Genomic DNA, 18,209 nt, shown 5'->3' with positions numbered 1-18,209 from the left:
ACATGTATCAGATAGTGTGAAGAGGTTTATTCACTGCAGCATTGTTAGTGACAGAAAAGGATTAAAGCCAAACTAAATGTCTATTACTAGAGGATGGATTAAACGAATATAGTAGAATACTCTGCCACAGTTAAAAAGCACAGATTAGATCCCTGGTCAGTAGGTGGAGAACAGGTGCAGGTGGATCAAAGTTTCTATGGGTGAAGACTGGAACATCACTTGACATGAGCCTTCTGTGTGGGCCATGTGTGGAGGCTGGACAGTTGATCCACAGGGTATCTCGACGCACCGAGGTGCCCAAACAATGCCCTTCCCTCCCTGTGCTTTTTCTCCAGACCAGCTTGGCTATCACTTCCTAGGCAGTGGTTCGTCTCTTGAGTCACTTTTCTCCCTGGATCCCAGTCTTTAAAATTCTCCACTTTTCCTTGTTGCTTTCCTGCCTTTCCCACTTTCACCCCCTTTTATCCAACTGGGAAGAACTCCAATAGCTTATATTAAAACAGGTCCAAGTCATTAATAATAGAAGAAATGTTTTCATTCCTTATAGGCCAACCCTTCTATTACAGAAAAGGAAAAAAAATGACTAAATGTTCAAATATATGTATATACAGCCAAAATTTCATACTGTTATACTTTGTTCATCTTTATGTTCTTTCCTTCTTTGCCATATCCTTTCTCTTCCCCTAGGGGAAGAAGGCTCGGGAAAGTATCATTATAGATCCAGGCTCAAGGAAGGTAAAGCTGTCTCAAAAGCAGTGATAATGCAGGTCTCCAAATGAAAAATGTTCATGTAATTTGCTATGAACTGGAAGTTAACAATTCCCTTGGACTTCCTGTTGGAAGTTGGAATCTTACTACTTCAGCTGTGTAAAGACTGTCCTATGATACCTACAGAGTACATTTACAAGTCCAAGTTTGTTTCTTACTATGAATGTTAATTAACCATATAGGAAGCTCTCAAACTACAACCTCACCAAGTCTCTCAAGAGCTCTGTGGAGGCAGCCTGTGAACCGGGTCTGGGAAGATGTGAGTCTCTGGAGAGGACTGGGGGAACCTGCCTTTGTTCCTGGTGTGGCAGCTGCATTGCTTACATCAGGCTCAGTGGAGGCTTTGTTCTTTACCTGTTGGCTCTTAGCACTTAGCTCTCAAAGGTTTATCAGAGGTCTCATGGTGCCTTAAATAAGGGGAATAATAGTAGGTTGGGGATGGGAGAGAGGTACAATTAAAGGGATGGAAAGGGTCTATCAGATATGAAACTCAGGTCTGTGATTTTTTTGTTCTTCTTATCATACAGGTGCTTGAGAAGGAACACAACTAAATAATCAGATAAATTTAATATCTCTTCCCTGCTCCCTTCATTCTTAAAGACCTGGTTGGGAAAGTCTTTTTTTTTTTTTTTTTTTTTTTTGCCTGAGAGAAAGGAGTCTTGCATATACAGGCGAAGCTCTGTTTTAGGCCAGTTGAGAACTTAGCCTCATTCATAGTTTGCCTCACTTTTTGCACCCAGGGCCCAACCTCATCCACACATTTGTTCCCATTCAACAAAGTTTATTGAGCTTCTGTAAAATGGAAGGTACAGTCCCGTGCACATCTGAATAATAGTTTTGAAAATATATGTACAAAGCTCTTACTTCTGAAGAGTGAACAAAATCTCACATTACTAGATGGATTCCATTGAGAGCTAAACAATTTTACAAAATTCTATATGTGTAATCAGTTTATTGATCACTTTTAACACAGTTGGGTAGGTATAAACATTTTGATTTTTTCTGCCTCAACTTCTGTTTCCAATCAGGCTCTGTAGAATTTTTTTCCTGCCTTTTAATGCTATTTGGGGCAGAGTCCACAATGTTTCCTTCTCTTTCAATTAGTAAAAGTTGAGATCCCCTGCTCTGCTGGCCCTGTAGTGGGCCGACTTGTGGCTTTGGGGATACAAAGATCAGTGGGGACAATGGTTTGTGTGATTTTCCTCCTACTCCAGCTGTTTGCATTGTGGGTAGGGGGTTAGAAAGGCAGAATCTACTATTTCACTATCTTCCTTTTCTACTTTAACAACCTTGGAAATTATGGTTGGGGGAAGTGCTAGTCTGGTTCTGAAATTTCTCCACTGCTTTGAGACTTAGCTCTTCACGGTGTGGTGGTGAGTAAGCAGGGGGACGGAGACAAGTTGCTCTTAACTCAATTGACAGCCTTGTTTGTAGCTACCCTATTACTGGTTACCATGGTTCTCTCACTGTCATTGACAGATTTTTGGTGCAGCTCCGGCACATGCATGAGTTCTTTGGAAGGCCCTACAGAAACTTCCAGACAGTTCCCTGACATTAGAATTCAGAGTCCCATCCCTCTGAGATCCTACTTCCAGGAGACATGGGTATTCTTTTGCTGCTAGACCCCCTTGTCAGACTGCCCTCAGCTGAGGAACCTGCAAGTTAACTCAAGCCCAGCTCACTCAGTGGAGTTCGTTTGATCATAAGAAACTCATATGTTCTTGTCATGACATCTACCCTGTGTTCTGATCACTAGCTGTTCACCCTGTTGGTGAAGGATTCCCTCCACTCTAAATGATATAAGATGCCCAGACACAGACCACCCAACACTGGGCAGATGAGACTGGCAGCAGTTTATTGTCACTTATACGCACAGCCCCATGGGGAGGAGGGCACCACATGCCATGCAGGGTTACATGCAGTTGTACTGGGGAGTAGAAGGAACCAGAAAGGCTTCCTCTCCCATCCACAAGGGACATTAGAACTTACCAATCACTGAGGACTTTGGCACATGGAGCGGAGAATTCCTCTCCTTGCTTTCCTGCTTTCCTGATAGTTTATTGTCAACACCACCCCTACATCCCTGCACCAGGATCGCATCTTGTCTGCCGCTCCTCAGCATTCTGCTTGAGGTGGACTTCTCTCCTTCTACACATTCTCCCTGAGTGAATCCATTAATTTCCATTTTAAAATGACCATCTATATATTTATGATTCCTACAACTATATCTGTATCTCAGAACAGTTTCCTGAGTTCCAGACCTATGGATCCAGCTTCTTGGATGTCTCCACTTGAATACTCACAGACCCTTCAACCTTAAAAGCCCCAAATCAAACTCATTGTCTCCTTCTTCACCTCCCAACCTGCTTCTCTTCCAGTGTTCCCTGTACTGGTTAAGGACACCACAGTCCACCCATTTGCCAGAAATCTCAAGGTCCTCTTTGACTCCATTACCCACCCCACCCCCATATTTAACCCATAACCAAGAAATGTCAGTCTTACCTCCCACAAGACTCTCAAGCCTGTCCATTTCTCTCCATCGGCCTCCTCACCAATCCCGTCTACCATCACTTGACATTTGTGGTCCCATAATAACTCCTCAGTCAGTCTTTTTGCCAGTGTTCCCCTCTGTAATTTATTTCCCCTTCTGCTGGCAGAGTGAACTTTCTGAATAGACCACGTCATTGCTTTACTTAAGGACATATAAATACTATTCAGTGTCTTTAGGATACGTACTCTTTAATATGGGTTATACATGTGATTGCTACCAACTTTTCAATTTGCTTTTCTGTCAACATCCCATGAATTTTATACCCCAGTTCTATTAAACTCATAATTTTTTCAAATCTTTTCTTATATAGTTTTGTAAGTGCTGCTTCCTCTGCCTAGAATACACTTTTGATCTTGCTTTTCCAGACCTTTCCCAACCTTTCATCGAGCTGACTCCTACCGAGCCTTCAGATCTTAAGCTTAGACTCTATTTCCTCTGGTTGCTCTTCCCTGACCCCTGAGACTTGGTTAGAACCCACCAATATGTATTCCAATAGCATCCAGTATTTCTCACGTCATAAGATTTATCACTACTTGCTTAATTTTTGGACATCCCTCTTAGCACTAGGAAGGCAGGGATTGTGATAGCTTACTATTACTCTAGCCCCAGTGTCTAGCACGCAATATACCTTTCCTGAATTGATCAAATTTTACTTTACTTTGCTAAACTCCAGCTCTAAAAGTGGGAATAATTTTAGGGACTGTCCCTACTCCATTAAGAAAGATCTGGGAATAGATGCCTAGAGAGGTGAGAATATCTAGTGAGGGGCAGAGGTAAGATTAGAACACATACAGTCTGATTCGAGATTCTTGTTTCTTTGACTTCATGAAATGCTCTCTCTCAGGGAGTCTTATTTTGCCTCTCTGTGTGGCTCCTTTGCTTTTATTCCTCAGCCACGATTTGGAGGCTGTGTGCAAGAAAGGGTGGCTGCTGCAGTCCAGCACACGGACAGCTCGGAAATGTGACAGCTCATATCTGGAAAACAAGAAAGGAGAAAAAGGAATAACAGAAGGTATACCCAAAATTTCCAAAGCAGAAGAATCTGTGAGCTCTTCCAAACAGAGGCAAAAACTGCCATCCAGAGAGCCTGGATGCTTCACAGCACAGGAGAGCAGTGGACACTCGTCAATACTTAGCCATCAAGAAGCAGGTTCAAAGGGGCCCATTATTCAGTTAGCTTTCAGGTTTGATAAATATTTATTGAACTGTCTTAAGCCAAGAACTGTGCTAGGCACTGGGGATACAGAAGCAGTTCTTCTGTCAAGGGGTTTGCTGTGAGGTGAGGGAGGCAGACTAGGAAATGGGCAACTTGAATGCACTGCTAAGGCAGCCACTGGCTTAGAGGAGTGTGGTAGCTCATGGAAGGAACAACTCGTAAGTTATTTAGAGAAGACTTTTTGGTGGAAGTGATGTCCAGAACGAAACCACAGGAACTCAAAGAATATAGTGTCTTTCAGAAAGATTACAGATGAGAAATGGTGGTAACAGAGTGAAGAAGACATAGTTTGAAGTCAACTAGTGGATCGTGGTATCAGTTCTAGTTCTGTCAGTTCTAGTTCTGTCAGTTACCAACTGTGTGATTTGAAGCAAAAGTCAGTTGACGTTTCCACCATTAACCTAAAACGTGGGCATAAAAATGTATACCTCATAAGGTTATTGAAAGGACCAAGTAGGATATTATATTTGAAGACTGTCGTGAAATGCAAAGTACTATAAAGTTGAAGTATTATTAAGTGAAATAATGTATATGACTACAACTTAACATAGTGCCTGTCATGTAGTAAACCCTCAGTAAATGGCAGTTGCCTTCTGCTGTATACCACTCACTTTCCTGGTTTGGAATTCCTGTTCCCTTCAGAGATGAGTTTCTGGAGAGCTAGAGCCACATGACATATGCCGCTAATCTATACCTCAGTGTCATCTCCTGACTCTTTCTTTCCTCTCCCATTTCCCAGAGCTAATCCCACAACCAAGCTTTTTATGGCTGTTGGGTGGTGTTTCTGTGTTTTCTTTCTCCCCTCTTACTACCTTCGTGGCAGGAGAAATACGGGCTGGAAAATGATGAGGTGAGTGCCCCGTTAAAAGGGGCCCTGAGACTTTGCTGTAAAATGATTCAAAATCTAACATTTTGGAAGAATTTTTGGCCTCATAATGGATTTGTCTGTCATTTTCCCAAAAGTGTAATTTGGAGATATCTTGATTCTTTTTTTCCTCAGTTTTTGTTGAGCTATAATTGACATATAATATTGCATAAGTTTAAGGTATGCGACATGATGATTTGATATATGTAGATGTTGTAAAATGATTACCACAAGTTAACATCTATTACCACATGTAGCTACAAAACTTTTTTTCCCTTGTGATGACAACTTTTAAGATCTACTCTCTCAGCAACTTTCAAATATGTAATACAGTATCGTTACCTAGAGTCATCATGTTGTTTGCTACATCCTCAGAACTTAATTTATCTCATAACTGGAAGTTTGTACCTTTTGACCACCTTCATTCAATTTCCCCAAACCCTGCCTCTGGCAACCACCAACCTGTTCTCTTTTTCTATGAGTTTTTTTTTTTTTTTTTAAGATTCCATATATGAGTGAGCTCATACAGTATTTGTCTTTGTCTGACTTATTTTACTTAGGACCTTATGATAAGTGTCCTGATTCTTAATTTTATATAGCATATCACTCTTTGTTTAAAAACTTATCTCTTTTTAAATAAGCTTTGGAGGTTATACCGTAGTATGGGTAGGAATGATTTTTTTTGTATGGTAACTCCATATTCTTTAATGAAATAACTCAACTGTTTTAGTTCTGTGTTGCTAAGGGATTAATAGTGCAATGACTAAATTAATACTGACAGTGAGAAGGGTCTTGAAGCAACTGAGCAGTTGGCTTATAGAAAATCCAGGAGGAAGTATAGAACCAAGTGACCCTGTCACTATGAATCTGTTTATTACTCTTTGTTTTTAGGTGAGGGCCAACTGCAGAGGACACAGAAAGGCAAGGCAGGTGTGTCTAGCTGATCAAAACATGCCAGCAAGTCCAAGCATAGTGCTTGGTACACAATCGGTACTTGATTATTAAGCACCCATTCTACCCAGCACTGTACAAGGCACAGGGTTTAACAGTGAGAGAAACAGTTCCTGATCCCAATATGCTTGTGATACAGTGATAGAAACAGACTCACAATTAAGCAACGAAGGCACAATGGTAAAAGTGCTATCCTAATATAATTTTGCACAAAGAACTTTTGGGGCAAATAAGAAAGAGCAACGAATTGCCTAGGTGGGAATGAGGTAAATGATACTGCTCTAGAAAATGTAAGGCAGCATTTATAAACTGGATAACAGCACAGGATAAATAGGTAAGGGTGTTAAAACTGTTTTTGATGGCTAGTGAGGCAGAATGAAAAACATTATCTTCATAAAAGGTGCTGATGGGGATAGAGCCAGGACCTGAACTCAGGACTTGTGATTCCAGGTCGTCTACCCTTCCTATCATATAATGCAGCAGCTTATTATCTAAAAAAAGCAGCACATATATTTTTATAAATTGCACATGTAGTTGAGTCATTGTAGGCAACAGATCTGGAGAAGGAGATGTTTTTCCTTCAAGGTTTCAGACTCATCTTTTCTGGCAGCTCTTCTTGGGCCCAACTCTGATGTTTAACTTCTGATTGCACACGGGGCATGTGATGTGTCTGTTGTTGTGGGCATTTAGATGGAGGAAGAACACTGGAGAAACCTTTTGTCTTTTATCCCTGGACTGCTGAAAGAATGGCTTCGTGGAGAAGTCAAAAGGGAGTAATGAGCAGGGGGAGGCAGCCTCTGCAGCTGCACATGGTTAGAACAGGTTTGACCACCACCCAGCTTCTCATTGTTACCCCACTTTCCTGCTCAGACTGATCCTCCCTGTCCCACAGCCTGCCTTCTGCATACAAAAGGACAGATCTAAGAGCATAAGAGCAGTTGCTAGTCCAGAGGGAAGTGAGGAGGATGGGTAACAATTAAGAGTCAGCCCTATAGGTAGTCTTGGTGGTAGTGAGAGGGGGTCCATTTATATTGTCAAGGAGACTCATTCTCATTCTGTAGGAAGGCATGCCTCTATTCCTCAGGGGATGTCGTCTATGAGTGGGGGGTGGGGGATGGCTGCAGGGTGGACTGATCCTGAGAGCACTGTCAGGGAAGACCTATGACTAGTCCAGGACTCTCAGACTGAGCTCTTGACCTCTCAAAAGCTTCTGTAGGAAGCCTTGCTTCTTATGCTGCAGAAATTTCAAAGACACTGGACAGAAACTAGAAAGAGATGACTAGACCTTGAAAGAAGTATGGTCTTCCTACCTAGGATCTCAGAAGTCTGTAAAGCTAGATCTTACTCTAGATGAGCTCCTTGGATGTTACCTTCTCAGTAGAGGGAAAGGAAATCACTCCCTTCAGTAAGAAGACAAAGAACATTAAGGGATGAGCAGAGAAGCAGTTTAAACACAAAATACTTTAGTAGAAAGATGCATGGACAAAAGAGTCTTTGACTCTCCCTAGCACCACCCAAGGCAACAGTATAGCAGGTATGTACCAGTGGCATGAAACCAGAAAAACTCCTGGGAAGCCCTGGGGAAAAGCATGGTTTCCTTAAAGAGACACTAGTAGAAGTAGAGATTATTTTCTTTTAAGCCTTTTTTTGGTGAATTGAGTGGTTAAACAAATCTCTGAACTACTTCTGACTGCTGGTGCTGTTGGTTTTGTTCTATTTTTTCTTTTTGGTGTTATCCAGGAAGTGTCGTGGTGTGTGCCAATGAAGAATACCTTTATGATTCTCGCTCCAAACAGGGTAGAGCTCTTTTTTGAACAACTCATTATTCTTCATAATGACTAGAGAGAAGCTGACTCCATGGAGAGAACCAACAGCCAGAGAGAACTGGATTAGCACAGTTAGAGAGACAAGAGCTGTTCACAATTTACAGCCTTGGTCAGCATTCTGAAGACCATATTGGATGGAAGCAAAGCCTCTAGGATAAATCAAATAACAAAGGCTGAAATTTCAAGGGCTAAACCAGTGATTTCCAACTTCCTTAATTAAAAATAATAACATGCATCTCACCTTTCCCAAAGGTTCTGGTATAATTTTCTTCCTTACTGTTCACTATTATCCTGCTGGGAAGATTTTATCCAGTTTTGTTTTCTGTAGGTTGTATTTTGAAAGTAATAAAGATTAAAAAAATTTTTTTCAAACATAAAATGACCACATTTAATATACTTTTAAGAAGTCCCCTGCCCTACCCTGGAAATTTGGTATGCTTTTTAAAAAATCATGCCCACCTTCCTCACCTCTTAAATACCCAGTTGAAAATGCCTGGACAAAAATATGTAGAGACAAAGCTGATGATTTTTGTAATAAGGGTGTTGAAGCAAGTTGTGCACATCTTATTACAGGATAGACTGCACAGGACAGACTTGTGAGGTTGGATGCAATGTGAACACATACTGCTCTTTATAAAAAGGGTCAGTGGATTAAGAAATGTTTCTGCCCACAGCTCTGTGTAGGGCATCCTTGACCTCCTTGTTCCTCAGACTGTAAACAACAGGGTTCAGCAGGGGAGTGATGATGGTGTAGGTCACTGAGAGAAGGAGGTCTTGTTCTACAGAATTTTCTGACTTAGGCTTGAGGTAGGCAGTGGAGTCACAGCTGTAGTGGACCATGACCTTAGTGAGGTGGGAGGCACATGTGGCAAAGGCCTTCTTCTGGCCTTCGGCTGAGGCGATATTGGGGATGGTGGAGATGATAAGAACATAGGAGATGAAGACCAGGCCCATGGGAACCAGGATCACCGATAAACTGACAACAAAATTGATGATCTCATTGACAGTGGTATCAATACAGGAGAGTTTTATGACAGGGAGGATGTCACAGAAGAAATGACCAACCACTCTGTTACAAAATGGTAAGGTAAATATGGATGTCACCTAGACAGCTGCCATGGCCAGGCTAGTGCTGAAGGCTCCACACATCAGCTGGACACACACCCTTTTGTTCATGATGAGTGTATATCTCAGGGGGTTGCAGATGGCCACAAAATGGTCATATCCCATCACTGTGAGCAGAAAGCAGTTGTTGATGGCTAAGGTAACAAAGAAGAACATTTGAGTGGTTCAATCCAAGGAGATTGGCTGGTTCTGGGCTATGAGGCCAGAGAGCATCTGTGGAATGGTGACCAGTGTGTACACAGTTTCTGAACTGGCCAGGATGCTCAGGAAGAAGTATATGGGCATGTGGAGGTGATGATCAATGCGGATAATGGTCACGATGATGGCATTGCCAGCCAGGGTTAATGTATACAGGATGAGAAAAACTGCAAAGAGGATGATCTGGTGTTCATGGAATCTGGAGAATCCTAGGAAAATGAACTCTGTCACTTCTGTGAGGTTTTCTCTCCGCATTCTTCAGTTTCAGTGCCTGAAAGCAATGCAGGGAGTCAACATGGAGAAATTCCCATCGTGGCCTCTAAAACAGGGATAGAGAGAGAAGTGTGGGGACACACACACATGCACACACACACACGAGTCTATTTCCTCACTGTATAATCAGGAGGGTGCTGGCATAGCTCTATGGCTACTTTAGCCTCCTCCCTTTATTCAGTTTTTTCTGTCTCCTTAATCTTTTCTTAAGCCTCTAAGGAATGACCAATATGTGAGACTACTTCACATGTCCTTTAAAGTTCTTATCCTTATTATGTTGTTGTTTTTGTAGAGCATGGGTGGAAAGTTGTTTCTTTTAATGATATGTAAGCTGCAGGGCCCCTGAGCCTCCACCATCTCAGCTTTGCCTTTGTTTGTCTTCTAGGGAAAGTACAAGAAGCTGGCACAACGAAATGGAGATGAAAGAGTTAGACTTACTGAATTAAAATCACTGGTGCCACTTAGGAAAAACTTCTGGGAACAGTGTACAGGGAACAGAATTAATCTCAGGAGAGTTGATCTTTAGGGACACATTAGCGGCAGTGAAGATGAGGTGTTGGGGGCTCAGCCAGGTTGGTCTAGGTGAGACAAACCGTTAGCAAAGTTGCTTTGTTGTAAAAGTATTAACAGGGATTTGAGGATTTAGGTGTGAATAAAATAAGGAGAAAAGGGGGAAATTGTTGGAAAAGAGAGGAGGACCAGCAGCATGTCAGAAGGCTGAAACTTTAATGAAAGAAATAACCGATTTCTTTTTGGCAGAGGGAATTTTAAAAATAAAAGAGGTGTAATAATTGATTTTAAATTGTTTGCTAAACTATATTGTGATGTAAAACCCCTCAAGAGCCCCAAACTTTCATTTAAAGCTGTCATATGTACAATCTTGAGTTAGTGGTATTTGGGAAAGTGGAGAGAATTGGGTGATGGCAGTGCAGAAAAAGGGTACCATATGCAAGAGGTAAAATCCAGAGGGAGGAAGAAAAACTTCTTGCTAGTAATGATTGGAAGAAGTACAAGGGCCTCTCTTGTCCTATCTTCCCCCTGGCAAGCACACACAGTATTTCCTGGAAATTTGGTGAGGGACTCTGGGATTGCCACCACATATCAAATGGTGGTTTGAACCATTTTCTGCAAAGAACAAGATAATACTAGCAGGCTGGAGGATTTTGGCAAATCTAGGAAACTTACAGTAGCAATCTAGGCAACATTCTAGATTCTTAGTGAATCTAGATTCCTAGGAATCTGGGAAACACAATCTAGAAAATGTTGTGGATATTCTGGAAAGTACTCCATTGTGGGAAATAAGAAGGAAATAAGAAGAAAGTAGAAATGAGTGTGCCACTAATTAAAGTAATTTATATTAAGAGGCTGCCAAGATACCAATTGGATAGGTAGGGATGAAAGAGTGTCAGTGCAACTCTAAGCAGCTTTTAGGAAGGATGAGGTAGAGCTGTAGAGCTGTGGCTACTTAAAATTAAAGGAAAAATTCAGTTCATCAGTCCCAGTAGCCACATTTCAAGTGCCCAAACGCAACATATAAATAGTGGCTACTCTGTTGGGCAGCACAGATATCAAACATTTCCTTCCTTGGTGAAAGTTGTGTTGAACAGTGCTACTCTAGTGTACTTCCATAGACAGATGTGTGGAATGCATTAAATAAGGGCAACAGAAAAGCTATATAAATAACAATAACACAGTGGGTTGCCATATGGTTAAAAGTGTGTGTCTGTGTGTGTGAATGCATATATTTATATATGCAAAAAGTCTGAAAGAATATACATCTGATATTATCACGGGTTAACCATTATCTTCGGGTGGGGTGAGATTATAGGAATCTCACCTATAATATATGGTGAGATTATGAGGATTATGGCCCTTATTTTAAATTATTTTAATTTTGAGCATAAATGTATAGCTCATAGATAGTTTGGAGAAGCCAAGGAGGATGACAACTGAGAACAGGTATTAGATTGAGTAAGAAGGAGGTCACTGGTGAGGTACTGGCCAGTTTCAGTAGAGTCTTGGGATGGAAAGCCTGGTTACAGGGAGGAAACAAAAAAGAACTTTTAACATGTCATCGATGAGAACAGCAGATCGTACGTGCCTTTCCCCTTTTCTGATGAGCCTATTGCAGTGAGTTACAAAAAAATGGTTAAGAAGGTATTAAGCCAGGAAAGCCATAGACATATTTGGAGTAGGGAAGAAGAAGAAAAGCTGAATTGAGTCAGGAGGAGGAAGAAAATCCCTGGTGTCTTTAGGGCCTGAAAAGTACTGCTTTCACCCCGAATCAGCTGGATTTGTTATAAGTATGCCTCGGGTAAATATAAAATTACTTTCTTCGAATAAATTGTAAAGTTATAAACAGGATGGCCGATGACCAGGGAATGTGGCCCAGGTACATAAGCCCAGGAGAAAAAGAGGGGTGAGAAATAAGTTTATTGCCTGTGGTGAACATTTGAATTGGATTGAACAGACAATGAAAGACTATCTTAAGGCAGGATATTCTTAGAACTTGAGAGAAAAAATGCAAAAAGAAGGCCAGCTCAAGACATGTGGGAGCACATAATGCAAATGTTCAAAGCAGCGTTCTTTCCATGTTAGTATTTATTTAGAGGCAAGGTGTGTAGTAGGTGAGGGAAGGGTGATGTTCTGCCACTAGGAGGAGCTATCATTTCGCCTTCCAGAGGAACTCAGGCACAGCCAAAGCTTCCACATGCCCTTTAGCCAAAATAAACAAAGAGCCCTGTAGTGATTGGGATTCACCCTCCATAAAGTGCACTTTGGTGGTTAGCTGTACTTCCTAGAATAAGTGTCATACGCTCATCACACTTGGAATATTTTTCCAAGTATTCCTCCCAACCATTGCTGTCCACATCAGGAGTTCTAGGGTGCGGTTCACTCCATCTTGTCACGTCTCCAGGGATGTTTTAGCATTAAGGACTAAGAATACAGATTAAGAGCAATTGCCTCCTATCTCACTTTTTAACCTCTTTTTTTTTTTTTTTTTTTTTTTTGCGGCATGCGGGCCTCTCACTGTTGTGGCCTCTCCCATTGCTGAGCATAGGCTCCAGACGTGCAGGCTCAGCGGCCATGGCTCACGGGCCCAGCCGCTCCGTGGCATGTGGGATCTTCCCGGACCAGGGCACGAACCCGTGTCCCCTGCATCGGCAGGCGGACTCTCAACCACTGTGGCACCAGTGAAGCCCGGTGTCACTGAACTTAAGGATGATTTTAGCACCAGATGGCTGCCTCCTTTTTCCCCCTGGTTGCTCTTTTGAGTCACCCCAGCCAGAAGTGACTGCAACTGGGCACTGGAGCAGCAGCCCTTCTACCACCCAAATCTGGTTCCTCTCTGTGCCTGAACCCTCGGGGTGTTTCTGTGTGAGGGACACACCAGTAGACAATCTCAAAAGCATAGTATAGAATAGAAAGGAGCTTTCAAAATGATTTAAATACTCCAGAAGGACAAAAACCCTGTGGGGGAGTAAGAAGACTGAAATGTGCTCATGCATCAAAAGTTTAGTCATGAAGCCAATACTCCGACTAGAGGAAAAAGAAAAAGAAGATAGAGGGGAAAAATAATTTGAGGGTATAAAGGAAGTACCATTTGCAAAGGGAAGAAATTATGACAAAACTCATGGGTACTTAAAATTATCTACATCTTTATAAGCAAAATCTGTGCCTAGAAACAGAATCTGTTTTAAAAAGTAAAATATGCAAGGTAGTCAAGTCTCTATAATTATAATTTTGTGTTAAAAAGAGTTGTGCAGCTAAAAAAATAATGACATTGTCTTTTTGCCAAACTTGCCATCCTTTCCTTTCCTTTCCTTTCTTTTCCTTTCATTAAACAAAATAGGTTTAAGGATCCAGGAATGGAGGAGTTGACTTCTTAAGAAAATGATGATTATGTGAACTATTTGAATAAACAAGAAAACGATGACTTTTCTTTGGGACAGAAGCCTTCTCATACTCAAAGGAATTCCCCCACCTTCTTGAGTCTGTAGAATCTGCCTGTGCTCTTTTCTGGTTTTAGAGCATAGCGGGCAATTATGACTTATTTACAAGACGTCATTGTAATGCCAAGAAAACTGATTGTCATTTTTTTTTGCTAGAAGAAATAATAGAATCTTGGTACCTTACAAAACTCAGCCTTATTAGGTTCTAGGTAAGCCTTATTACATTATTAGGTCACTTACAGTTCACTGCACTCTGGTTGAAGCACAGGGTGACACCCTCGCCCTGAGCACCTCTGACCTTCGAGGAGCTGCCCCTTTAAATCTGATTTGGAAGGGACTCTCAGAGGAGAATTCCTGTTGTCTAGCCCTTGTCTCCAGGGTTCATTTGCCAAGAGACTTAATATGCATCCCATGGGTCTGTGTGGAGTCAGAATCCAGAAATGAGCTGGGAGATCTCATTACAAATGGATCATGCAGGGAATATTGGGCAAGCTTTGGTCTCATATGGCCTGGTTCTTTCTTTTTCTCCTGGAGAAAAATAGCTCAACTCAGACAAAGATGTGTTGAATGTCACATGGCACTATCTTTTGTTCTTTGGAATCCATGTTAGTGTGTTGCCCTTGTTTAGTTACTATTGGTGAAAATGCACTTGTATAAAAGTCAGATGTGGTGTCCCTTAGTGTCTATGGGAAGAACTTATCCCATTTCTGCTACTAGCAGGAGACATACATGGGTTTGGTTAGGGAAGGATTAGGGTTGGGAGCGGAGACTGAAAATAGAGCATGAATGTTTCTTTTTGTTTGTAGGAATATACCAAGAAGTTTAAGGCAGATGATTTGAAGTTTTAGGTGGTAATTCTCATTTTCCTTTATGTCTTAGTTGACACTTAGCACTTACTTGGTGCCAGAACATGTACTGAGTAGGTGCTGTGAATGTCTCATCACATCTAATCCTCACAAGAACCCCATGAGGTTACAATGAGAAGTTACTGTAGCAGCTAGAGCTCTGGATGAAATGCTTTACATTTGTCTTTGCCTCCTTGCTCCAGACACAGTTGGATCAGCCCCTTGTAGACTATGGGCCTCAGTGTAACTTATCAATAACACTAGATTAGTTTTGCTTTGGATCCTGTGGTTGTATGTGACATGATGTGTGTACCTTGACCACTGCCCCAACATATGGTGGAACCGCTTTGCATCTCCCATATTGAACTCACAGAAGAATGGCCATGGCCAGACAAAACCTAAGTGGACAATTCTGGAGCACAAATGGAGTTTAGTTTATAAGTTAATCAGCTATTTAGTCACATCAAGGTAAGGATTAAAGGTGACTCAGGTCATGTTTCAGTTTTCCTTATGTTCTTCGAATGTTCTTGGATACCTGTTCTTTGTAAATAGAGGAAGTACCATGAAGGCCTAGAAAATCTCCATGTTACTCTCCAAAGGTGACTATACATTGCTGCTTTCTAGTGAGGACAAGAGAAAATCTCTTTTTTTTATCCTCACCCAACTCAACTCTGAGCTAAGGCATATCCCAGACTCAAGGAGACCTTGTTGCTTTAACCTCAGACGTCCCCACAGTTCCCATATAAAACATAGAGAAAGCTTCAAGCCCTCTCATTAGGGCAAAGTCCTTTATAGACTTTTCTGGTAAGCCCAGCCCTGAGGCCTGTTGCTAAATGCTCCAACCTACTTTACTGGGTCTGGTGGCTGCCTCTTTGTCCATCCTGGGTGAATGGATGCATGAGTTAGAAGTAATCACTTGGAGACTTCCCTGGTGGTGCAGTGGTTAAGAATCTGCCTGCCAAGGCAGGGGAAACAGGTTTGAGCCTTGGTCCGGGAAGATCCCACATGCTGCCGAGCAACTAAGCCCGTGCGCTGCAACTACTGAGCCTGTGCTCTAGAGCCTGTGAACCACAACTACAGAAACCGTGTGCCACAACTAGTGAAGCCCACGTGCCTAGAGCCCGTGCTCCACAACAAGAGAAGCCACCACAATGACAACCCAGTGTACCACAGTGTAGGGTAGCCCCTGCTTGCTGCACTTAGAGAAAGCCTGTACACAGCAACGAAGACCCAATGCAGCTATAAATAAATAAATAAATAAATAAATAAATAAATAGGTAAATAAAGTAATTACTTGGTTATTCTGAAGCCCCACTGGATGCTGTCTTTTGGCTTCATATTCTGTTATCTGTGGGCAAAGCCTGCCTTATTTCTCATATGCAGGAAAATTTTCTTTGGGGTCCTTGCTTCTCTGAGAAGGGACTTAATATCTGTTGAGGATATGCCAGACACTCTGCTCCATAGTTTTCATAATAATGAAAATAACTAATAATAACATCTCACAATTGTTTTTTAGTGTTATAATTGGGAAGACAATTACTATGCTAAGAGTTGTATCTTAAAGAGGTAAGCGGAGCCCAGATTATGGGGGGGGCATGTCAAAGGGTTTAAGTTGTATGCTGTATGAGGTGGGGATCCGTGGAAGGATTTTAAACTGGGAACTCATGTGAGCAATATCCTGGATGACTTCAGGACAGTATTATGAAAATCAGGCATTGTATGGTACCACTGGGATTTTTGAGGGAAAAAGCCATGTTTGCCCTTACCCAAAATGATTCCAGACTCTCATACACTTTCAGTTTTCATTCTTGCTACTTCTAGTTTTTTTTCCCCATCTCATTACTTGCTATTAAGTTCTCAGCTGTTGCTTATCTCATTATAGTTGTCTCCTTGGCAGAAGCTCAGACCTCTTTTTGATTTTGTAGCTGGAAAACCAAATAGAAGGATTTCTGTTGCAACTCCACACACATTTTGAGTTGTTAATACGATTATTAGTAGCTTGTAAGTGTTGCTGCTGCCCCACTTGTTGAGTGTTCTGGCTTTATGATATACCTTTTTAGTTACTTAAAGGTTTCCCTCCACATAATTTGCAACCTGATTTTTCTGGATAATGAAACACCAATTTTCACATATAAGTAGACATAAGAGAAAATATTTGGGACTATGGCAAGCATTAAACAAATGCAGGTGGTATAATACATTTTTTTTAATTAGGCACATTGTAGACAGGGAATTCAAAGAAGAAAGAGCTATAGATCTAGGATTTAGTATCCAGTTGCCTTGCGCAGAGCTCTTGGGTGTTGGTTATTTCATTTTCAAGTGCTCTTGTGGATTCCAGACCTCAGCCCCACACCAGGGGCTTGATGACAACATAGCCTTTCATTTCATAGTTCAGAGCCTGCCAGTCCAGGATGGTGGGATTGAGGGAGTAGGAACCCTGATACACAAACTAGATCTCTTCGGGAGACAGAAGAGAGTCCCACATGTACAAATCCCCAATCTCTCCCATAAAGGACTGGGTTTTATCAAAGCCTCCTCCATAGGAATCCTGCTCCTGGCCCAGGACAATCTTGGGGTTAGCTCCCTCAGAATAACCCTGTCTCAGGCCCTTTTTCACCAGCGGCTTCCCATTGACCCAGAATTCGACAATGCCTGTGGAAGACTCCCAACTGGTACAGATGTGCACTGGGGTGGGGAACTCCTCAATAACTCTGGCAGTAGCTTTGGTTCTTCCAATGTATAAACTGTACTCTCCAATTCTGTCTTTAAAAATTAGCAGCTCATTATCCTTGCCCTGGGTGTTATAGGAGAAGAGGCTGTAGCCACAGGAGAGATCACTATAGGCTCGAAAACACAAGGTAAAGTTCTGCAGAGGCTTCTCCAGTTTTGTGACCAGGTTCACGTGGTCAGTAGAAGATTCTCTAGGGAACACAAACACCTTCCTACTGAGGTCTGTGGGAAGAGAAAGAAATATAGTGACCTTCACCATTAAGTGCAGGGAGAAAAATCACAATCTTTTTCTCATCTCATGCTCCTTGATCACACCCTGACCACCCTACCTTTCTGAGCAAAGCCTTCTGGAAGGCTGGCGAGGACAGAGACCCAAAGCAGTAGCTTGTTCATGTTCTTGGCCTGGGGCTGTTACAGCAGCAGCAGTGACCAGGATGAGGGTACAGAGAGCACAGTGGTTGTTCACTCAACTTCTGAGATTCACATTCTTAGGCCTCAGGCTATTTGGGCTTTATATGCACCTCTGGGTGAGGATGGGGGGATGGAGAGCACCGATAATGTATGAATGATTTTCCGGGCCTGCCCTCTGGTGCCAACAGTCAGAGCTATTGGTGGGGAAGGAAGGGCTGGAAAATCAGTGGGAGTTACTTATTAGATACAGGGAACGGCCAGAGCCCCACCCCTCTGTGACCCAGATTCTGGTGTTGGGAAGAGAGTGGTGTGGAGCTGCAGTGTTACGGAAGAGATGAGACCACACCAGGAGGGCCTGGCTCCACTCTCCAGGGGCCCCTCAGGGTGATGGCCCCGTGATTTCTGTTTGTGGATATTCTGGGATTCCGGTTTTGGCTGAAGACTGTGAAGCCTCTTCACCTTTGTTTAATTCAATAGTTAGTAATAGGTCCATGCCA

The 18,209-nt window shown here is 42.1% G+C and overlaps 2 protein-coding genes across 2 annotated transcripts; both read right to left on the bottom strand.

The window, feature by feature from the left end:
- Positions 1 to 8,828: 8,828 nt before the first annotated feature.
- LOC309800073 (putative olfactory receptor 10J6) lies at positions 8,829 to 9,755 on the bottom strand (the record flags this gene model as incomplete). Its single annotated transcript, XM_082613898.1, is given in 3 exon segments — positions 8,829 to 9,281; positions 9,285 to 9,467; positions 9,471 to 9,755. Coding segments are annotated over 3 exon segments (921 nt in total).
- A 7,265-nt stretch (positions 9,756 to 17,020) lies between these two features.
- APCS (amyloid P component, serum) lies at positions 17,021 to 17,694 on the bottom strand (the record flags this gene model as incomplete). The annotated part of the gene is made up of 2 exons (XM_082615176.1): positions 17,021 to 17,523; positions 17,631 to 17,694. The coding sequence occupies 2 exons, from the start codon at positions 17,692 to 17,694 to the stop codon at positions 17,021 to 17,023; spliced, it is 567 nt and encodes a 188-aa protein (XP_082471302.1).
- Between the last annotated feature and the right edge of the window lie 515 nt (positions 17,695 to 18,209).

Source organism: Mesoplodon mirus (genome assembly GCF_964341445.2).
Source record: "Mesoplodon mirus genome assembly, chromosome: 3".
Taxonomy (NCBI): Eukaryota; Metazoa; Chordata; class Mammalia; order Artiodactyla; family Ziphiidae; genus Mesoplodon; species Mesoplodon mirus.
The sequence above is the reverse complement of the archived record's forward strand: the minus strand, read 5'-3'. Positions and strand labels throughout refer to the sequence as shown.